Here is a 16893-nt window from a genome sequence, read left to right as displayed (position 1 = left end):
CCTGTTAAAAATACAGGGCCTTTAGTTCTCTTGCTTGTACTACCATTTTAGCTCAGGATCTTTATGTCCTGAACTTAGTTACCTTAAAGCCATTTGTGCCCAAAGAACGGATACAGGCTTGGAGGTGGGTGGAAAGAGGTGATGAAAGCTTGAAGCAAGACCTTAACCTGCTCCAGCAGATCCACCCCAAAACATAACAAGACGTCAATGAAATGATGCTCATTTATTCCAACAGCTTTGTCAGGCTATATGTAAACCCTCAGATTTCTGGTTTTGTTAAGTCAGCAGTTTAGTTAAGCCATATGGTAGCTAAAGCACCTTTGGATACAAAAGGGAAGCAAAATTGAATGTGGCAATAAAAGTGGCAATAAAGGATGTTAGATCATTGCACTAGTGATGGAATCTCTCTGAAAAATTGGACCCTAAATAATTTGGGTGGATCTTTGATCAGTTTTTTAAATAAGTCTAATTAAAAAATAATGTGTAATTCAGTTGTGCATGAGTTAATGTCTGTACTCTCCTAGACCACAAAGTTCATAATGAAAGTATCACTGATTCATAACTTCAAGATACATGTGTGAGGAGAAAATCTTGTAAACAGAATGAAAACTGTAAACCCCCTATCTGGGCTAATTTAGTAAATGAGGGAACACTTGCACCTGAAGATGTAACATTTGCAAGCATATGGCGTCTTACAGGGCAGAAAAATTAATTAGAAGATCTGTTCAAGAAAAAAATTCAGTATTAACGCCAGGGAAAACACTAAAAATTACTGCATTACAGCTGAATCAGAAATACAAATTTGTCAGCTCTGAAAAAAAAGAGGGGGGAAAAAAACCACACTCCACTGAGTAATGCAGGGTTGTGGGCCAGCAGGAGAAATATCTTAGTCACTTAGAACAGTAAGATTGCAATTGTGAAGTTTAGAAGTGAGATTGTATAACTGGGCTCCCCTTGTAACTCTGAAGTTTAGAAGTGAGATTGTATAACTTACATAGGCTAACTGGGCTCCCCTTGTAACTTGAAAGAACACTGTTGTCCTCATTTTAATTACTGATCCATTACAACTGGGTTACTTTGTCTTTCCCAAAACATTAAAAATCTGTAACTTGTCCCTGGAACCGGAAGATGGAGCTGCTCAGAGAACTGGTGCTCTGCTTGCCTGGTGCTCTGCTTCCTTCCCCAGAAACAGCAGCTCCCTCCTGCTTGCTATGCTGGCACTTGGCTGCTGCCTCTGCCTCCCTGCAGACCAGGGAGAGGGAGTGCAAAGGGAAGCTGGAATCTGCAGGAAGCAAGTGGTGAGGGCAAACACGGCACTGGAAAACAGACCCTTGCACATGGCAGATAATCCTTTACTATGTTTAGGAGAAATTCAGCCCTGTGAGCTGATGCTGGGGAATCTCCAGACCCAGTACCCTCCATTTAGTTAGGAAACTGCAGCAGCAGAGGCTGACTGCCAATAGCAGCAATGTGTCAAGAACCTGTCGCATGTCAAGAATGAGAATGCAGCACTAAGGTCTAGATTAGGAAAGGCACAGTTCTAAAAACCTGAGTTTTTTGGAGTAAAAGAACTCTTAGGTACACCTTTGGCCCAGAGCCCCCACGCTCCCTAGCTGTATTTACATCTGTGTAAGGTAACAGATGGTGCTTCCCACTGCACATACATTGATTTTTAACTCCTATTTTGGCCCTCCCTACATGTCTGGATCTTGCCCAGCAGTTATTCTTCGTCTCTAAATCACATCCAGAACCCACATTTGTACAAGTCCCATTTAACTTGTCTCCATTTTATTTCATAAACCTAAACTCACCTGTACATGTTCCTCATCTAGCAATTGGAAAGCTTCATGCCTTTCACAACAAAAAACTGGGTAGGATTTTCTTTGCATCTTCTTTATAAGTGTAGATGGGATTTTTTTGGTTTTGTTACTCTACTTTCCCAGACTACCTGTTAAGGAAAAAGGAAAATCTATTTCCCTTCTACTTGAATTTCCTATCTCTGATTTATTAAACTTAGAGAGACAGTGCTGCCTCCTACCTGGCTGTTGCCTCAGGAGGGAGAGGTTTCTTCTTCAACAGTGGCTCCTGCTGTGGACAAACTCATCACTCACAAGAATATTACAGAACTAAGGGCACTCAAAGCACTGATCTTCTGAAGGCAGCACAGTTGACTCATTTTTAGGCTCTGGTTATTGTGAAATGTTTACCTGTGTATTTGATATGTACAAAAGCAACCAAGTTCTGCCAGATCTTTCAGACTGGTCTGGCAACTTGAAACTCCTATATTATTCTTTCTCCTGGCCATATCTGTTCCAAACAAAGAGGTCTCTTATCCTCCTGTGACAGTACTTGAATTCTTGCACATCTCCTGTACCACTGCTATTTTTGAAAGGTATAATTGAAGCATTAAGTAAAGTACCTATATGTATCATGATAAAGCAAGCAAGCATGCCAAATATGATTGAGAGAAGCATGAAGAAAAGGAAGGAGAAAAATGGTATGGAAAAAGCAAGGGGAAAAATACCCAGTGTGCTAAGGTATCAGAGCTTTCAACAAGTCAAATTAACTGTGTGGCTGCCTTGTTTCTCATGATCTTGGCATAGAAGGAAAATTGTTTCAAGTCTTCCAACTCCTACCCAGTAAGAGGAGAGGCCTTAAACATTTCCGTTTTGGCAGCTCAGCTTTATTCATAAATCCAATGGCAGCACATAAAATGTAGTTTCTTAAGTCCCCATTCTTGACAAGGGTGGGAAAGACATACTTGGACAAGCTGATGTGCAAAGTTTCATCATATTGCACTCAAACTGCCTTTGTCCAGACCCTTATAGAAGGATTTCTTAGACTAACAAGGGACTAATAATGGGGCTCTGAATTTTCTTTACTGGCAAACCCCAAACCAATGTTTTACAAAACCTGGGCTATTCTTGTAAGCAATTTAAAAAATGAAAATCATGCATGTACTTAATATTCAAGAAATAAATTGTGTCACTGTGGTCAAATAAAAGAAAACACGCTTTCTTCAGTATTTTGTTCTCTATAGGTAAGCTGGCCATGTGACACACTGAATAAAGCTTCCTGTACACAAATATTACTTGACTAACGCCCCAGCGCAGCATAACTTACCCATTTGTTTGAGTATAGATGGTAATGTATACAAAGAGACATTTCAGCAACTGGAACACAGGATTTCCTGTCACTACAGTGAATGAGGAACACATTTTTAGCACTCTCATGCCCTCCTCAAGATTTTGAACTTCGGGGACAGCAGCTCAGTTCAGGTACTTGTCTTCTGATAGGGAAATGACAAACCATGTTAGTATGTAAACTCTTAACAGACATGAGAAAATTGGGTGTTCATGGGAATTACATCCTCTGAAGAACAGGGCTGTGCTGTACATTGTTACTGATATACAACATTGTCCTTCCTGCATTTCAGTGCAAGCTGTAGCCTTAACCTCATGCAGACTCCATCACTCTTAAATTGGGCTCAAGATCTTAATTACTTTCTGACTTTGAGAAATTATTCATTTTATAGCAGAATTACACCTACTGATACAAAAACCCGAACATGATGACTCAGAAATATGAACTTTGTATACACATGCTGCAACTGAAAAGCATAGTGGCTCAACAGAGCTCACCTAAACCTGAATACTTACTCATTTAAATAATTAAATCTCTACCAAGCAGAATGTTTCCTTCACGGTAATAAGCCTAATTTAAGTATCTACTGTTTCATTTAAAGACTACCTCTAACTGTGTAACAAGCATTGTTTATTTTAACCTCTTGGGAGTACAAAAAACCAGCCTGTATTAGAGGCAAGCTCTCTTTTCTAAACAAGGTGTAACTTTTAAGGTTTAATTCAAGGAACTTCATTGCTAGAAATGTGCACATCCACTGCTACTGATCAAATGCATGGGTATATCAGCTTTGGTTAATAAGTAATCAGCAATTCATTAAAGGTGCAGGCAAAACCCTTCTCACCTTACACTGTCTGCTGGGTTCCTGTTACACACTGAAGACATTTAAGGACTGTTTTCAAAAACTCCGGAATGTTCCCTACTTAGCTGTGCTCACAGTAAAAAAGCACCTTCTAAGAACATAAACCTCACTTACAGCAGAAGCTGCCCAGGAAGGTGTTCTGAACCAAAACTAGCTCGAGTTTACCAGACCTTGTCACTGGGATTTCTTGTAGCGAGGGTAACCAGACCTGGGTGGAAAATGAGAAGCACTTAGCCTGAAACTGCAACAGAATCATGCATTGGGTTCCTGAAGACATCCAATCAACAGGACAGCACATTTTCTTTGGAGGGCTGAACAGTATTTGCTTCTATACAGCAGACAGGCAACAGAAAAATAAATTCTAAACTACCCATTAGTAGCAGCCCCAAAACACATATTAATTTATGCCTTTTGAACTACAAAGGTGTCAGGGGACAGAAATATGAAAACAGCCAGTAGCAGTTGTGTAGAGATGATTTTTGGTGGGCGATTATCATCATTATTATAATATTTGCTATATCCCTGTAAAAGCACTGAGGTTACCTTCCCAGCTAGCCACCAACAGAACGTGTGACTCTCCTGCTGGGACCCATGTAGGTTTTGACATGTAGATAAAACTATGAAACAGACATGCATGCTTTTCAGGCAGTTCAAATTTGTTTTATTACAATTTTTTAACTGTTAGTATTTTCATATCTGGACATCTTGAAAGGAATTTTAGATTTACAACTTCAAAAGACATTACAGAATTATGTAAGCCCCAATGACAGCTACTCTACTGCACTGTATACAACTTGGTTGCCTCCCTTCCATGTCCCACGCTACACAGCTCCAAACAAATGAAAATTTGAGTCTGGTGCTCATATTCAAGCTGCAGGAAAGCTCATTATATGGAGAAAGAATAAGTGATAATTTGCATTCAACTATTTCAGGAATCAAGAACAGAATACACAGAACTATACATTTTATCATTTTATTAGGAATAATTCCAAGTGGGTTATGAAGAAACGAATCCATTGAGTTTGATGAATTTTCCAAAATTTCCTTATGAAGATATGTTCACCAACAAACAGTAAAACTTCAGCAGAACTATTATACACTGGGCAAAAATAGTCAGGCTGATACCAAAAAGCAACATGCAACATAAAAAAAAAGATACAATATAAAGGAAGACAATCTGCTGAATATTAAAAACAACCTCAACATGAGCTCTTCGCAACCAGCACAGAACTATTCTACCCATCAAATCCAATTCACACAAAGGCAAGTTGGGCTGACAGAACCCAAGGATTAACAAAATGTTCCTCAGTGCAGTAGATTTGTATAGTGTTTTAGAGCATTTCCTTGGCTTGGAACAAGCAGTATTAGGAAATCTTTTTGGCAAGGGAGAGAAATAAATACATACGGAATGCTACATTTTTAAATCAGCAGACTGTCTGAGGAATGAAACAGGGCATCAGTAAACTAAGAGTAGCAAGGAGAAAAAAAATTAAAACATTAATTTATTGGGGCTCAAAGAGTATTCAAAACAGATCTTAAAGATGTCACAATAACTATATTCAGGCATTTAGGCTAACAAGGGGAATAAAATCAGAAGATACACTTTTTCCAAGTTAAGGAGATTTTTACCCAAGCATATTGCTACCTTTGCAACATGTAGCTCGGTAAACAATAAATTGGCAACGAAACAAGTTGAAACGCTGTAATATCCTGCCCAAATATCAGTTCCAGATACTGTAATAACCAAGATGCAAACTAATTTTGTTGTAACAAGCCTAGACCACTTATATCAAACATGTCCCTGGTGAAAGAGTCATCCAGTTGGAATTAGCGTTTTGAGAGTTCATTTGACAGCCAGTCAAGTCCCTCATACAGACCAGTTCCTTGCGTAGCACAGGTAGCCTGGACATACCACTGTTAATGCAGAACACAAAAACTCAATTTAAATACGGACAAAATGCAAGTTATGACAGTATGCGACACTCTTTAGTGTTGTTATAATTCTGTGTTATACCAGTGTTATTTAAATACTGTTTTGTGCTGTGAGATTGAACAAATGCTATTTTTAAAATTTTTGAGAAGTACATGTAGTGTAGAGAAGGTTCAGACATTATCCAGAAATTCAAGTGCAGGCCTAGCAAAGGCTACCACATAGCTTAAGGCATCAAGAAACAAATACAGAACTTATATTTGATTTACATGCTGAAAAATACTTCTTGTCTCTAAAAGACTTATCTTTGGGAAGTGAACATGGAATTATCTACATGAATGGACATCTGAAACAGCTTCTATGGTCAGGCCTTAGTGTGCCAACACAGACACTCAGATTACAAAAGGTGGGATGGTTTGTGTCAAGCAAACCTGTGTCTCTAAAGCTTGAGCAGAAATCTAATGTTTTAGAAGCTACGTAATTTCCTCCTGGAGGTGGGAATGCAGAATGCATTTGTTCTCCCAGAATACTGAGAAAACAGCAAAGCCCATCACAGACTTTGTGAAATGCTGGATGTTTGCATTTTAATGACAGACTGGAGTGTTTGTATGCTTTCAGAAAAAGGTGAGAAATGAAACACCCTAACAGCTGAACACACTGGATTATGCTTCTAAACCACTTATTTTAAACAAGGACCAGAATTATGCGTTATGAAGTTTAAGACTGGAGTGTTTGTATGCTTTCAGAAAAAGGTGAGAAATGAAACACCTCTAACAGCTGAACACACTGGATGATACTTCTAAACCACCTATTTTAAACAAGGACCTGAATTATGCGTTATGAAGTTTACCAGCAGGTGTGTGCATCTTTCTAGAGAAAGAGGTGAAAACTACCCTTTCCCTTAGAGGAACTTGACATTTCTAATATATAATAGAGGGAGCAAAGAGTTCAGCAGTCAGAAAGGTGAGCACTTACAGTTCTGTTACGCAGAGACTGAAGGCCTAGTTTGTCTGTCATTTCACTGATTGCCATGGCATTTGGCAGATCCTGTTTGTTTGCGAACAGAAGCAGCACTGCATCTCGCAGCTCATCCTCCTGAAGCTAACAGACAAAACAGGCACGTTATTAAACTGCCTCAGTTAAATAAGTCAGTTACTTCAACAAACACCAAAAACATCTAAGTACTGATTTAAGGGTTGTAAACATTTTCAATCTTGCTCCTGAAGTCACTAATAAGTATTGAGTGAAATTTAACTAGTATACAACAGAACTCCTGCAATTAAAGAAGTCACCTTTCAATTTAAAAAGTTTAAATTTATGGGCACCTTGATGATGAAATATTCTCTAGCACCAATCTGTTCTTCCAAAATTATTTTCCTGCTGCATTTCTATCAAGGTTTCACAAATGAAAGGTTCTGACACATTATGGGTTCTCTACAGAGTGGAAATTACAACTCAGTGCACTATGTGACCCAGAATTACCAGCAGAATACAATACACACTGTACAGACTCCCTAAAACTATAAATTCCTAAATCTCTTAGGGAACCTGAAAAACATTCAAAAACAGAACAAGTCAGTCTAACAATTATATCTCAGAAGATACTGATATTTACCATTTTCTGCAGTTCTTCTGCTGCTTCCTGGATTCTCTCTCTGTCATTGCTGTCTACCACAAAAATGAGGCCCTGTAGAAAGTTAAGCAGATTTGAAAAAAAACAATGTAAATGTGCAGCACTATTCTTAAACCACCAAAATACTCATATTGAATATTGTGATTGCTTACCTAAGAAAGGGGACAAATTTAACAGAAATTTCTGTTTACACAATGCATGATGTGTGTCTGAACAACTACCTAAGTCTCAACTTCAAAATAAAGTTAGGGGGGAAAAATGCAGCAAAATCACATTAACTAACTCTTCCCCCTCCCCTTTCACTCACTCTATTGAGAATCACAAGTGCTTCACCATCTCATATTTAACTGAAAAAACCCACACCCTTAAAGTAATGCCTGAATTTGTTTAAAAATATTGTATCAAACAGCACTTCTAATGGCACTCTGTTATTCAAGTGCTCTTCTTACAAAATTCACTTTTAACCTTTCAGTCTGAAAACCTTGCTTTTATCATTCTCTTCAAGGAAAGAGAAGTATCTTTTAGAAGTTTTTAGTAACAGGACAGTAATAAGGAACTGAAATGAAGTATTACTCTATTCACAACAGTATGGTGGTGCAAGGTCCCTTTTGTCAATCCAGACCTCTGTATTTTTCTGCACCAGTCATATGCATCATGCTACACACAAGTATCATGTAAACAATTCTATACTCAACACAAAAAACTCCCAAACAAACTCAATGCAGAAGTTTTCTGATACTAATAAGCAACTTACATCACTACTTGTAAACCAAAGGTATCAATTTACGTCCCAAAAACTGATGGTAGTCACACAAGTTTTCTGATACTAATAAGCAACTTACGTCACTACTTGTAAACCAAAGGTATCACATTTATGTCCCAAAAACTGATGGTAGTCACATCATTATGAAGCTAGCACTTTTCAATCAACTGGTAACAAGATCTTTTACCATATTTTAGATGCTCAGCTTACTAAAACAAATGATTTAGCACAGTAAAAGCCATATATTTTAAGAGCTCCTCACAACAAACCAGTCACTCTGGCACATTACAGAACACTGGCAGATCCTAAAGGACTTGATCATCGAGAGGCTACACTCACAACTAGGTCTGAAGCCTTCAGGGGAACAAACTAGCTTCAACTAGAATAAAATCTGGGTACCCTCAGAAGTTGCAGGAAGTAGTGCACAGCCTTTCCGAAAGAAAGAAAACTTGCCATATGTACTCTACAAAACACAATGAGGCTTTACAAAGTAGGTCTTTAACTATGCCATCTGGGTATTCTTACCTGTGTGTTTTGGAAATAATGCCTCCAAAGAGGTCTAATTTTATCTTGACCACCAACATCCCAGACTGTGAAACAAATGTTTTTATATTCTACCGTCTCCACATTAAAACCTAAAAATGAAGGAGTTCAGTTATTAGAAATAGTTAATTCTAGTGTTAAAACATAATTCTAACCATGTTAAATATAGATACTTCCTAAGGTACACTTCTCCCAAATATGTATAAAATGGCTTATCAATACTGAACTGGTAAATCAGGAAGAAAATTGATTGAAGGGGGAAAAAAGCCAAATCACTTAAATCCAAGTCCAAGTGGCTGAGCAAATCTTTCAGCCACAAACTGTGAGGCTCATGGTGTTTGGGGGAAATGGTGCTACTGATCTGGTTCCTATCCTCCTGGGCATCTGCTACTGGCCATGGTCAGTAGCTGTATTCTGGTCTGGATGTCTCTTTGGTCTGACACAGTTATGTTATGGCAGTACCAGACAGTTATGTTTGTCTTGATTCTTATTCTAACCACAAAGATAGCAAATCCCTGCACTCTTCAGAGGCCTGTCAGGTTTAGAATAACAAGAATAAAGATATAAGAACTGGTGATCTTACCAATAGTGGGAATTGTGGTGACAATTTCTCCTAGTTTCAGTTTATAAAGAATGGTTGTCTTACCAGCAGCATCCAAACCAACTGGAAGGAAGAGAAAACTTGCTTTAGTTCACAAACTGAACTACAACCTGCTAATTTAAAAGCATGTCATTTTACATGCAGAGTACTAGAGGTTTTTTTACTGAGAACAGCTTTTTAAACATTCTTAGCTCAGTGCTGATAAACTACTGTATGTTTTTCCCCATCTTCTCTACCCAGCACTGAGAGAGAACAAGTCATGAAGAAAACAAGCTCAATAAGATGCTTCCATTCACAACCTACAGGCTCACAAGTTTCAAGTAATCTTCCTTAGTATTTGTGTTAATTAAGCTTTATCAGTCACATTGAAAGTTTCTTCTGTGTAAATCAGGAAGATTTTAAAAGCCTAGCAGCAATCTACAAGCAGCACACAGTTTCTAACTGATCACACATTTGTTACTTCACTAAGCTGGGGAAGGCCTCACTTACTCAACCTCCCACAAAGCTCAGCTGCACAGGCACACGTGGACCAACCCAAGCTGGTACTACACATGAAAGACACTTGTTGTCCCTTACCCCAGCCTCTCCTCCCTTTGCTAAAACATTTCTTTAGCACTGAAAAAACCACAAGTATCAGACAGCTCTCATATCCCTCCACCACAAGGGATGCAGGTATTCTTCAGAATATCATTTCCATACAGTGAGATCCACTAGGATGCTCCCATTAGGAGTCCCCTCCTAAAGTCTGTTGGTCATTACAGAAGACCTTCTGCACTTAAATCTGCTGCTCTATTTCTAAAACAAAACTTAAGCTTGCTGTTTTTCAACATAAGCTATGTGGCAAATATGGGACCCTTCAGAAATAAAATAAAACTAAGCATAAAAGACATTTTTTTAGACATATCACCAACACTGCGAGCATACACTGTAGTTTCCTAAAACTGTTTGTGAAACTGCTTATTGTTAAGCACTTTAGAACACAGAAATGTAACTCAAAATAGAATTCTTTAAATTAGAACCCAAAACCTAGCACTCAAGAGCCTCCATAAACAGCAAGTACTAAACACAACAGCACAAAATGTCTCTTTTGTCAGTAACATTTGCCCAAACAAAAATACCTCCCATCAAAATAATTAATTAATGCTTTTGCAAGAAACCAAATGCTATCCTCATTTTATAAGGATAACACACAAACTTAAGCATTCTGAGTTAACTTTCTACTCTGCAAATGCAATATATTAAGCTTTAAATGGTTTGGTGACTTGCCTATTAATAATACAACTGTTTCCTTAGCATTGCAAAAAAAGGGGGATTCAAAATTACCTACTCATTCAGAATGAAACCAAACTCTTGAAAAACCTCCTTTTTCTCAAGACACAAACTGCTGTTGCAGCAAACTAATTTAAAAAACCCTATCTATAATTGTCCTATATTCTAATAGTGTGCACAGGATTAAACATACTGATGCAGCTTCTTTGTTAATGTCATTGCATATTAAAAAAAAAAAAAGTTGTTTTAATTCTTAATGTCATGACAGCTCGAAGGAAAGGGGGTGGGGTGGAAATCTATCACCAAAACCAAAGCTCCTGACTCCCAAAATGCTCCAAATGAAATGTACCAGGTTTGAGTTTGCTATTGTTTAAGTGTTGGGTCTCCTTCAGAACCATACACAAACATGAACAAAAAAAGTCACAGTGCAGCAGAAATTACACAAGAACTTCCAAGTCATGAAACTTGTAAATGCCACAATTTTCCCCACACCAGTTACGTGTCAGGTCACCTTACAAAACCCTCTAAGCTGACTTCAGAACCCTCAAATACTCCACCTATGCTGAAAACCAATGTTTTTAAGAGCACAGTGCTTGAGGCCCAACACTATTTTCCCACAGCTCAACCTCAAGTAAGAACTTGTAGGACACGCAGACCTTCATAAGTACATATAATGCCTATCCATGATATGGCGGGTTTTTTCCAGTAAATTAATAGTAAGATAATTTAGTGAAGTAATTCGAGTTACAACAACTACTCAAAACTCTTCTCTTATTGGTCCCCACCAAAAAAATTACTCCATTATCGATATAACAAACACTGATAAGATCTGTTAAAATCACCAGTGTTAGAAAGACGCCATTGTCTACACAAACTGCTTGAGTGTTTGAGGTTTATACTAACAGCACAGACAGACAAAGACAAAAAGCTAATCTCAGGGTATCAAGATCCATTTGAAGACATGACTCAGAGTTAAGAAATTAGAAACTAGTCAAGAATTTTAAACTACTTGCCATATTACGAAAATATTGCCCCAGTTACCCACTGTACCCTTGTGCAGCTCAGTGGTGCTGGCAGAAGGCTACAGCTCCTATGCAAGCACAAAGCCCAGACTTTGCTTAAATCCACTCTTACCCACAACTCTTGATTAAGCTGCTGGACTTTGCACCGAGGCAGGCTGAGTTGTAGGGTTATGGGTTTGTGTTTTCTTCTTCTGACTTCACACTTGAGGCAGAAGCTTAACTGAGGGAAGGCCCTTACACAAATCCCCGTGACCCTATTTGCAAAAACCTCTTCTGGCCAAACTGCAAATGTTATGAAGTCTAAAGAAGCAAGTAATGAAAAGCATAGCCTCAATTCATATTTCTTACTCCAATTTGTAATTTACCACCCTTTAAAGAAATTTCAGAGCACTAAATTACATTTAATCTTTTGAGCTGGTAGGAAGTGTAACTATTGCTTTTAGTAATCCAAGAATAAACACGTTTACATTTGAACTGAACACTAAATGTAAACCTATGAGCTACTGCCACAATTTAAACTTCACCAAGATTAAAAGCCACATCTTAAATCCTCAAACAAAGTAAATTCCCAATGCTACATTTCCACTGATTCTACTGCCTAACTCACCACTGTCAAGACCAAGGTGTAAGAGACTCAATGAGGGGTGTAACATTAAGCAACTGTACTGCAAAGCACCAAGACTACAATAAAGTACAAATGGGAAATGCAGACCTGTACTTGCAACCATTCACCTTCAAACTGAATCAAACATCCTCTTCCTCTAGCTGCAAAAAAATATCTACAGTGCCTTCAGGCACTGCTCAAATCACCGTGGTTCTAAGCCCTTTACTCCTCTTAAAGGGTGTTTTATTCACAACCTGCCAGTTGTGTTCCTAAATCTCAAGCTTCTAGAGTTCACTTGTCCCTAGGTACATCATCCCTGACCACCTCACATCCTCCATTAACCAACTTCCTACCCTGATCACTGCTGGCTGAATATCAAGCTGCCTCTCTTACCACAGCAGAAAACTTCATAAAAACTACAGAAAGCCAACAGCATGCAAACCAACAGCTGTCTAGAACAACACCTGCCCAAATAAAAAACAGATAAATGATTATGATCTGTTGCAGCGACACAATTTCCAAAGAATTCAGACATTTTTCACCCAATGTGTTTAATAATTACCAGCATTTGAAGCTCCTGAGTAGTTATATCAGTTAACACTTGCACAACTACACCAAGACACAAAACACTAAATTATGATACTGAAAGGTGCACAGTGAATTGGTATCTTTTTTTAAAGGACAAAAACCCATCAGTGAAGAGTTTCACAGACAGTACATGTAGGGTTAGGACTCAGTGTTTCTACTCTTAATGCCCCAGCTGCTGAATCTGACTTTCAGACATTCAGCCCTATCCCACAGGCCTTTCTTTTCCCTCATGTTAGGCCTACTTAAAAAGAAAATGCATGAATCTTCTTTACCTGTATTTCTTCCAAACAGTAACTCATTATTTTTGAAAAATACTTACTTATTCTAGTGTATTTTTTAAAAAACCAAAGTTTCAGTAACAGTATAACATTACATATCCATATAATAAATGGAATTTGAGAACATAAAAAATAAGTGAGTGCTGTTGGTAATGGTCCCTGATGAGAAATACTCAAATTCTGCAGAACTCAATAACACCAAGTCTGTTTTAGGAGCTAAATTAATTCTAATTAATCTTCAAGTCTGCAGAAACAGAAGAAAGCTGTGAAAAGGAAGCTATAATTATAAATTAATTGTCTGTTGATATCAACTCACATAACATTTTTTCCCTAAGTACTTTACCCCATAAAGTTATTTCTCAATTGGTGTTCTACCTATGGAAACTTAAATGTTTGACCTTGTACAGCCCCATTTTCAAAAATACACTGAACATTATAGACTTAAGGAAAAGTTTTAATTCTATCCCAGCATTCATTCAGACATCTCTCCTCGAAGTGCTGATAGATGATGTAGAATGCTATGAAGAGATTAGTTTTAGTGTTACAGTTATACACAAATAATGTCATATTCAGTGCAACATTCTGCTTCTAAACATCCAATTTATGTCCTATAACAGACTCTCACCACAACATACCCCAAGTTCTACTCTCCTATGCTACCTAACAAATACAGTGTTGTCCTGTGCCCTGATCCAGCCCTGCATTTTAATACAAGGCCTTAAAATAATTTTTTTAAGAAATACAAAAATAAATTCATTTGAACCAACTGCTAGAAAGTGCATGTTCCAAAGCCACCCCTAACCTAAATGCAACCTGATTTCCTACCAGTGAAGAGCCTTGCAAACAGTTTAGATCTGCGTGACATCCCTTTCCTGTTTTCAGTACTTTGCAAAAAGTAACAGAACTACAAATACCACAGACTCTGTCTCATCCTACATCCTACAGTCAAGCTCACTTGGAGACTTGACTTCATTCATTAAGAGTCATATGAAGAGTCTGGCTGTTAGGGAGACAACCAAATCACCTCCTTGAAACCAACACTAAGTTGTCTTGAAGACTAAAATGACTAAGATTATTTTGAAATGGACGAGAGTCTCTAATTTCAAACAGTTAAGACACAATAAAAATTACTGGGTATGCAATAACAAACTTTACCATCACAAAATAGATGGAGAACCTGAAAGATTATAATTTTAAAAAGCTGCACTACTGTGTCTGCTGTGCATATCCAGGCAGCACTAAGGATGGGTGTGTGCCAGGGAGTTTCACAGAACCCACTCCCCTTGCTGGCTATATCCAAATGAGCACTTTATTTAGTTCCTTAGGACAAGCTGCTTCAGTCAACGGCCATGAACCAAATTCCATTCACTTTGGTAAGAGAATCTGAGAAAAAATTGGAGGTTAAGAACTGTTTGTACATAAAGCTTGCAGGGGTGGGTAGGTGGGTGGAAGAAGGCAGGGAAGAACTCGAAGCGGAGGAGGAAATACCAATGCAATATGTGCTGGCTTTGACCTTTTGAACTATAATCTGAAAATGAGAATCTTCAAGAGCCACTGGCTTCAACCCCTACACAGTCCGTATCAAGGGAACAGATATTTCAAAATAAATGGATATTAAAAATTAATCATTATCGGGGGAGACAGTAAAACTAAGCAAGCACTGCGAGAGCTGCCTAGAGGGTTTTATCTGTTTGTACACGAGGCACAAAGCTCATGCCCACGGAGACTATACCGAAACGCCCTTTCACGAGAGTCAGGATACAGCCACTACAGGATACAGCCACTACAGCTCCTACAGCTGCCGAAATCGGCCATTATACGGCAGTTCTTACGGCCCTGGCGCTGCACACACCAGCCTTTGTCACATCCAGCTCGCGGAGCCGCAGAGCCGGGGCAGGAGGGCACGGCCGGGGCGCGGGGCTCGCTGGGCGCCCGGCCCGGGGACAGCGGCCCTGCCCGGCCGCAATTCCATCTTTGTTCCGCGCGGCCCGGCGCAGGTGCGGGAATGGGGCTCGGCCTCGCCGGGACCGGCGGCACCGGGGAGCGGCGGGCGAGGCAGGGAGGGGAACGGGCACACGGCGGGAGAAAAGGAAGGGCAAACACAGCCCGATCCTCACCCCGTCCCCTCCCCGCCGCTCTCCCAGCGCCCCCCCCAGCCCATGGGACGGGCACAGCGCGGCTTCCGCGCCCCGCAGTCCGGGACAGGGCGATTCCCCCGCCGTGACCCGCGGCCTCCCCTCCCCGCTCCGGCGGGACTCGGCTGCGCGGCCCCAGCCGGTCCGGGCTCTGCGGTGGCCCTCACCCATAAGGATGCGCATCTGCTTCTTGCCGAAGAGGCGCGAGAAAAGCGAGGAGATGGTGAGGCCCATGGCGGCTCCGGCGGCGCTGGGCGGCGGCGGGAGAGCGCTGAGGGAAGGAGGGCAGGAGGGAGCGCGGCCCGGCCGGTGTGCGCGCACGGATCTCTCCGCGCGCGAGGCGAGCCCGGCAGCGGCGGCGGGTGCTCTGCGACCGGGGACCTCGCTCGGTCTCTGCCACGTCACGCTCGCCGCGGCCGCCCCGGCTCCAACGCGGACACGATCACGTCACGCTCGCCACATCCCCCGGCCGCGGCACCGCCCTCCGCCACACGGCCGCGGCGCGAACTACGGCTCCCGGCATGCGCTGCGCAGCTCTGCGCCCCGCGCTCGTTTGCCATCGCCGCGGGGCACGATGGGGGACGTAGGCGGGCGGGCCCCCCGGCCGCGCGCAGCTTCCGGGTCGCGCGGGGCACGCCGGTTGCGCGGGCCCCGCCCTGGCCGCGGGGACAGCTGGCAGCCCCGGTAACGCTGCGCTCGCAGCCGCCGGCCGGGGGAACGGCAGCAGGTTCTGCTCCCAGCCCGCAGGGAGAGACTGGGGAAACCAATCCTCGGAGAGGCTCCAAAAGCACCCCGAGAGCGACAAGGCCATTTCATAAAGAAAATAACAAAAACAGCCCCCAAAAACTCTAAAAACCAAACCGAAACAAACGGCAGCGCTGCGACCTATTACTGTACCATTATTAATTGCATCTATATCTGCACTACTACAGTAATTATTAGTAACCCCGCCCTGGCCCCAGCGGCACCAAACCACGCTCGGTGTGCGGGGCAGGGAGCGCCAGACACAAACTGAGCCACGCCAGGGTCACGTTCTGTTAACACAAGGTATTTACTTACCCTCCACTAAAGAAAAACATCGTTGATTATCTTTATTGTGATAGTCCTGAACCAGATCCTAACATCTGGCTGCTAAGCCAGATAACTGAGGCTCTTCTTTCCATAGAATCATAAAATGGTTCGGGTTGGAAGGGTTGGATCATCTTATTCCACCCCTGCCAGGGACAAGGACCTTCCACTAGACTAGGTGCTCAGTGTCCCTGTCCCACCTGGAACACTTCCAGGGATGGGGCATCCACAATAGCTCTTAGGTATCATGTTCAAAACCTTATTCTAATTCTAAATAATATTCTTCTGAACCAAAACCTGGTGCAAAGTTAGATGGAAAGCTGTATTTTTATAAAGGAAATAAATCATAATTTAAATCTAGTTCATGCCTAAGATGTTAATATGATTCTGACCAACCATGAAACCTATCAGGAAGCTGTAATTTAAGGAGTCCAGTTCTAGGTTTCCAATACTCAC

The 16893-nt window shown here is 40.9% G+C and overlaps 1 protein-coding gene across 2 annotated transcripts; it reads right to left on the bottom strand.

Annotated features, from left to right (window-relative positions):
* Positions 1-2601: 2601 nt before the first annotated feature.
* On the bottom strand, positions 2602-15863 carry ARF4 (ADP ribosylation factor 4). Of its 2 annotated transcripts, XM_041425685.1 has the most exons (7): positions 15537-15863; positions 9456-9536; positions 8855-8964; positions 7549-7620; positions 6909-7034; positions 4118-4211; positions 2602-3289 (listed from the first exon to the last, which is right to left on the bottom strand). In XM_041425685.1, coding segments are annotated over exons 1-7 (552 nt in total). In that variant the 5' UTR covers positions 15604-15863; the 3' UTR covers positions 2602-3287. The 2 variants fall into 2 exon arrangements, with proteins under 2 accessions (XP_041281619.1, XP_041281620.1); XM_041425686.1 differs by lacking the exons at positions 2602-3289; positions 4118-4211 and adding an exon at positions 4642-5917 and having other exon boundaries at positions 15537-15858.
* Positions 15864-16893: the final 1030 nt, after the last annotated feature.

Source organism: Onychostruthus taczanowskii, unplaced genomic scaffold (genome assembly GCF_017590055.1).
Source record: "Onychostruthus taczanowskii isolate IOZ18803 unplaced genomic scaffold, ASM1759005v1 scaffold9, whole genome shotgun sequence".
In the NCBI taxonomy this organism is placed as follows: Eukaryota; Metazoa; Chordata; class Aves; order Passeriformes; family Passeridae; genus Onychostruthus; species Onychostruthus taczanowskii.
This window is presented reverse-complemented; position numbering and strand designations above follow the sequence as displayed.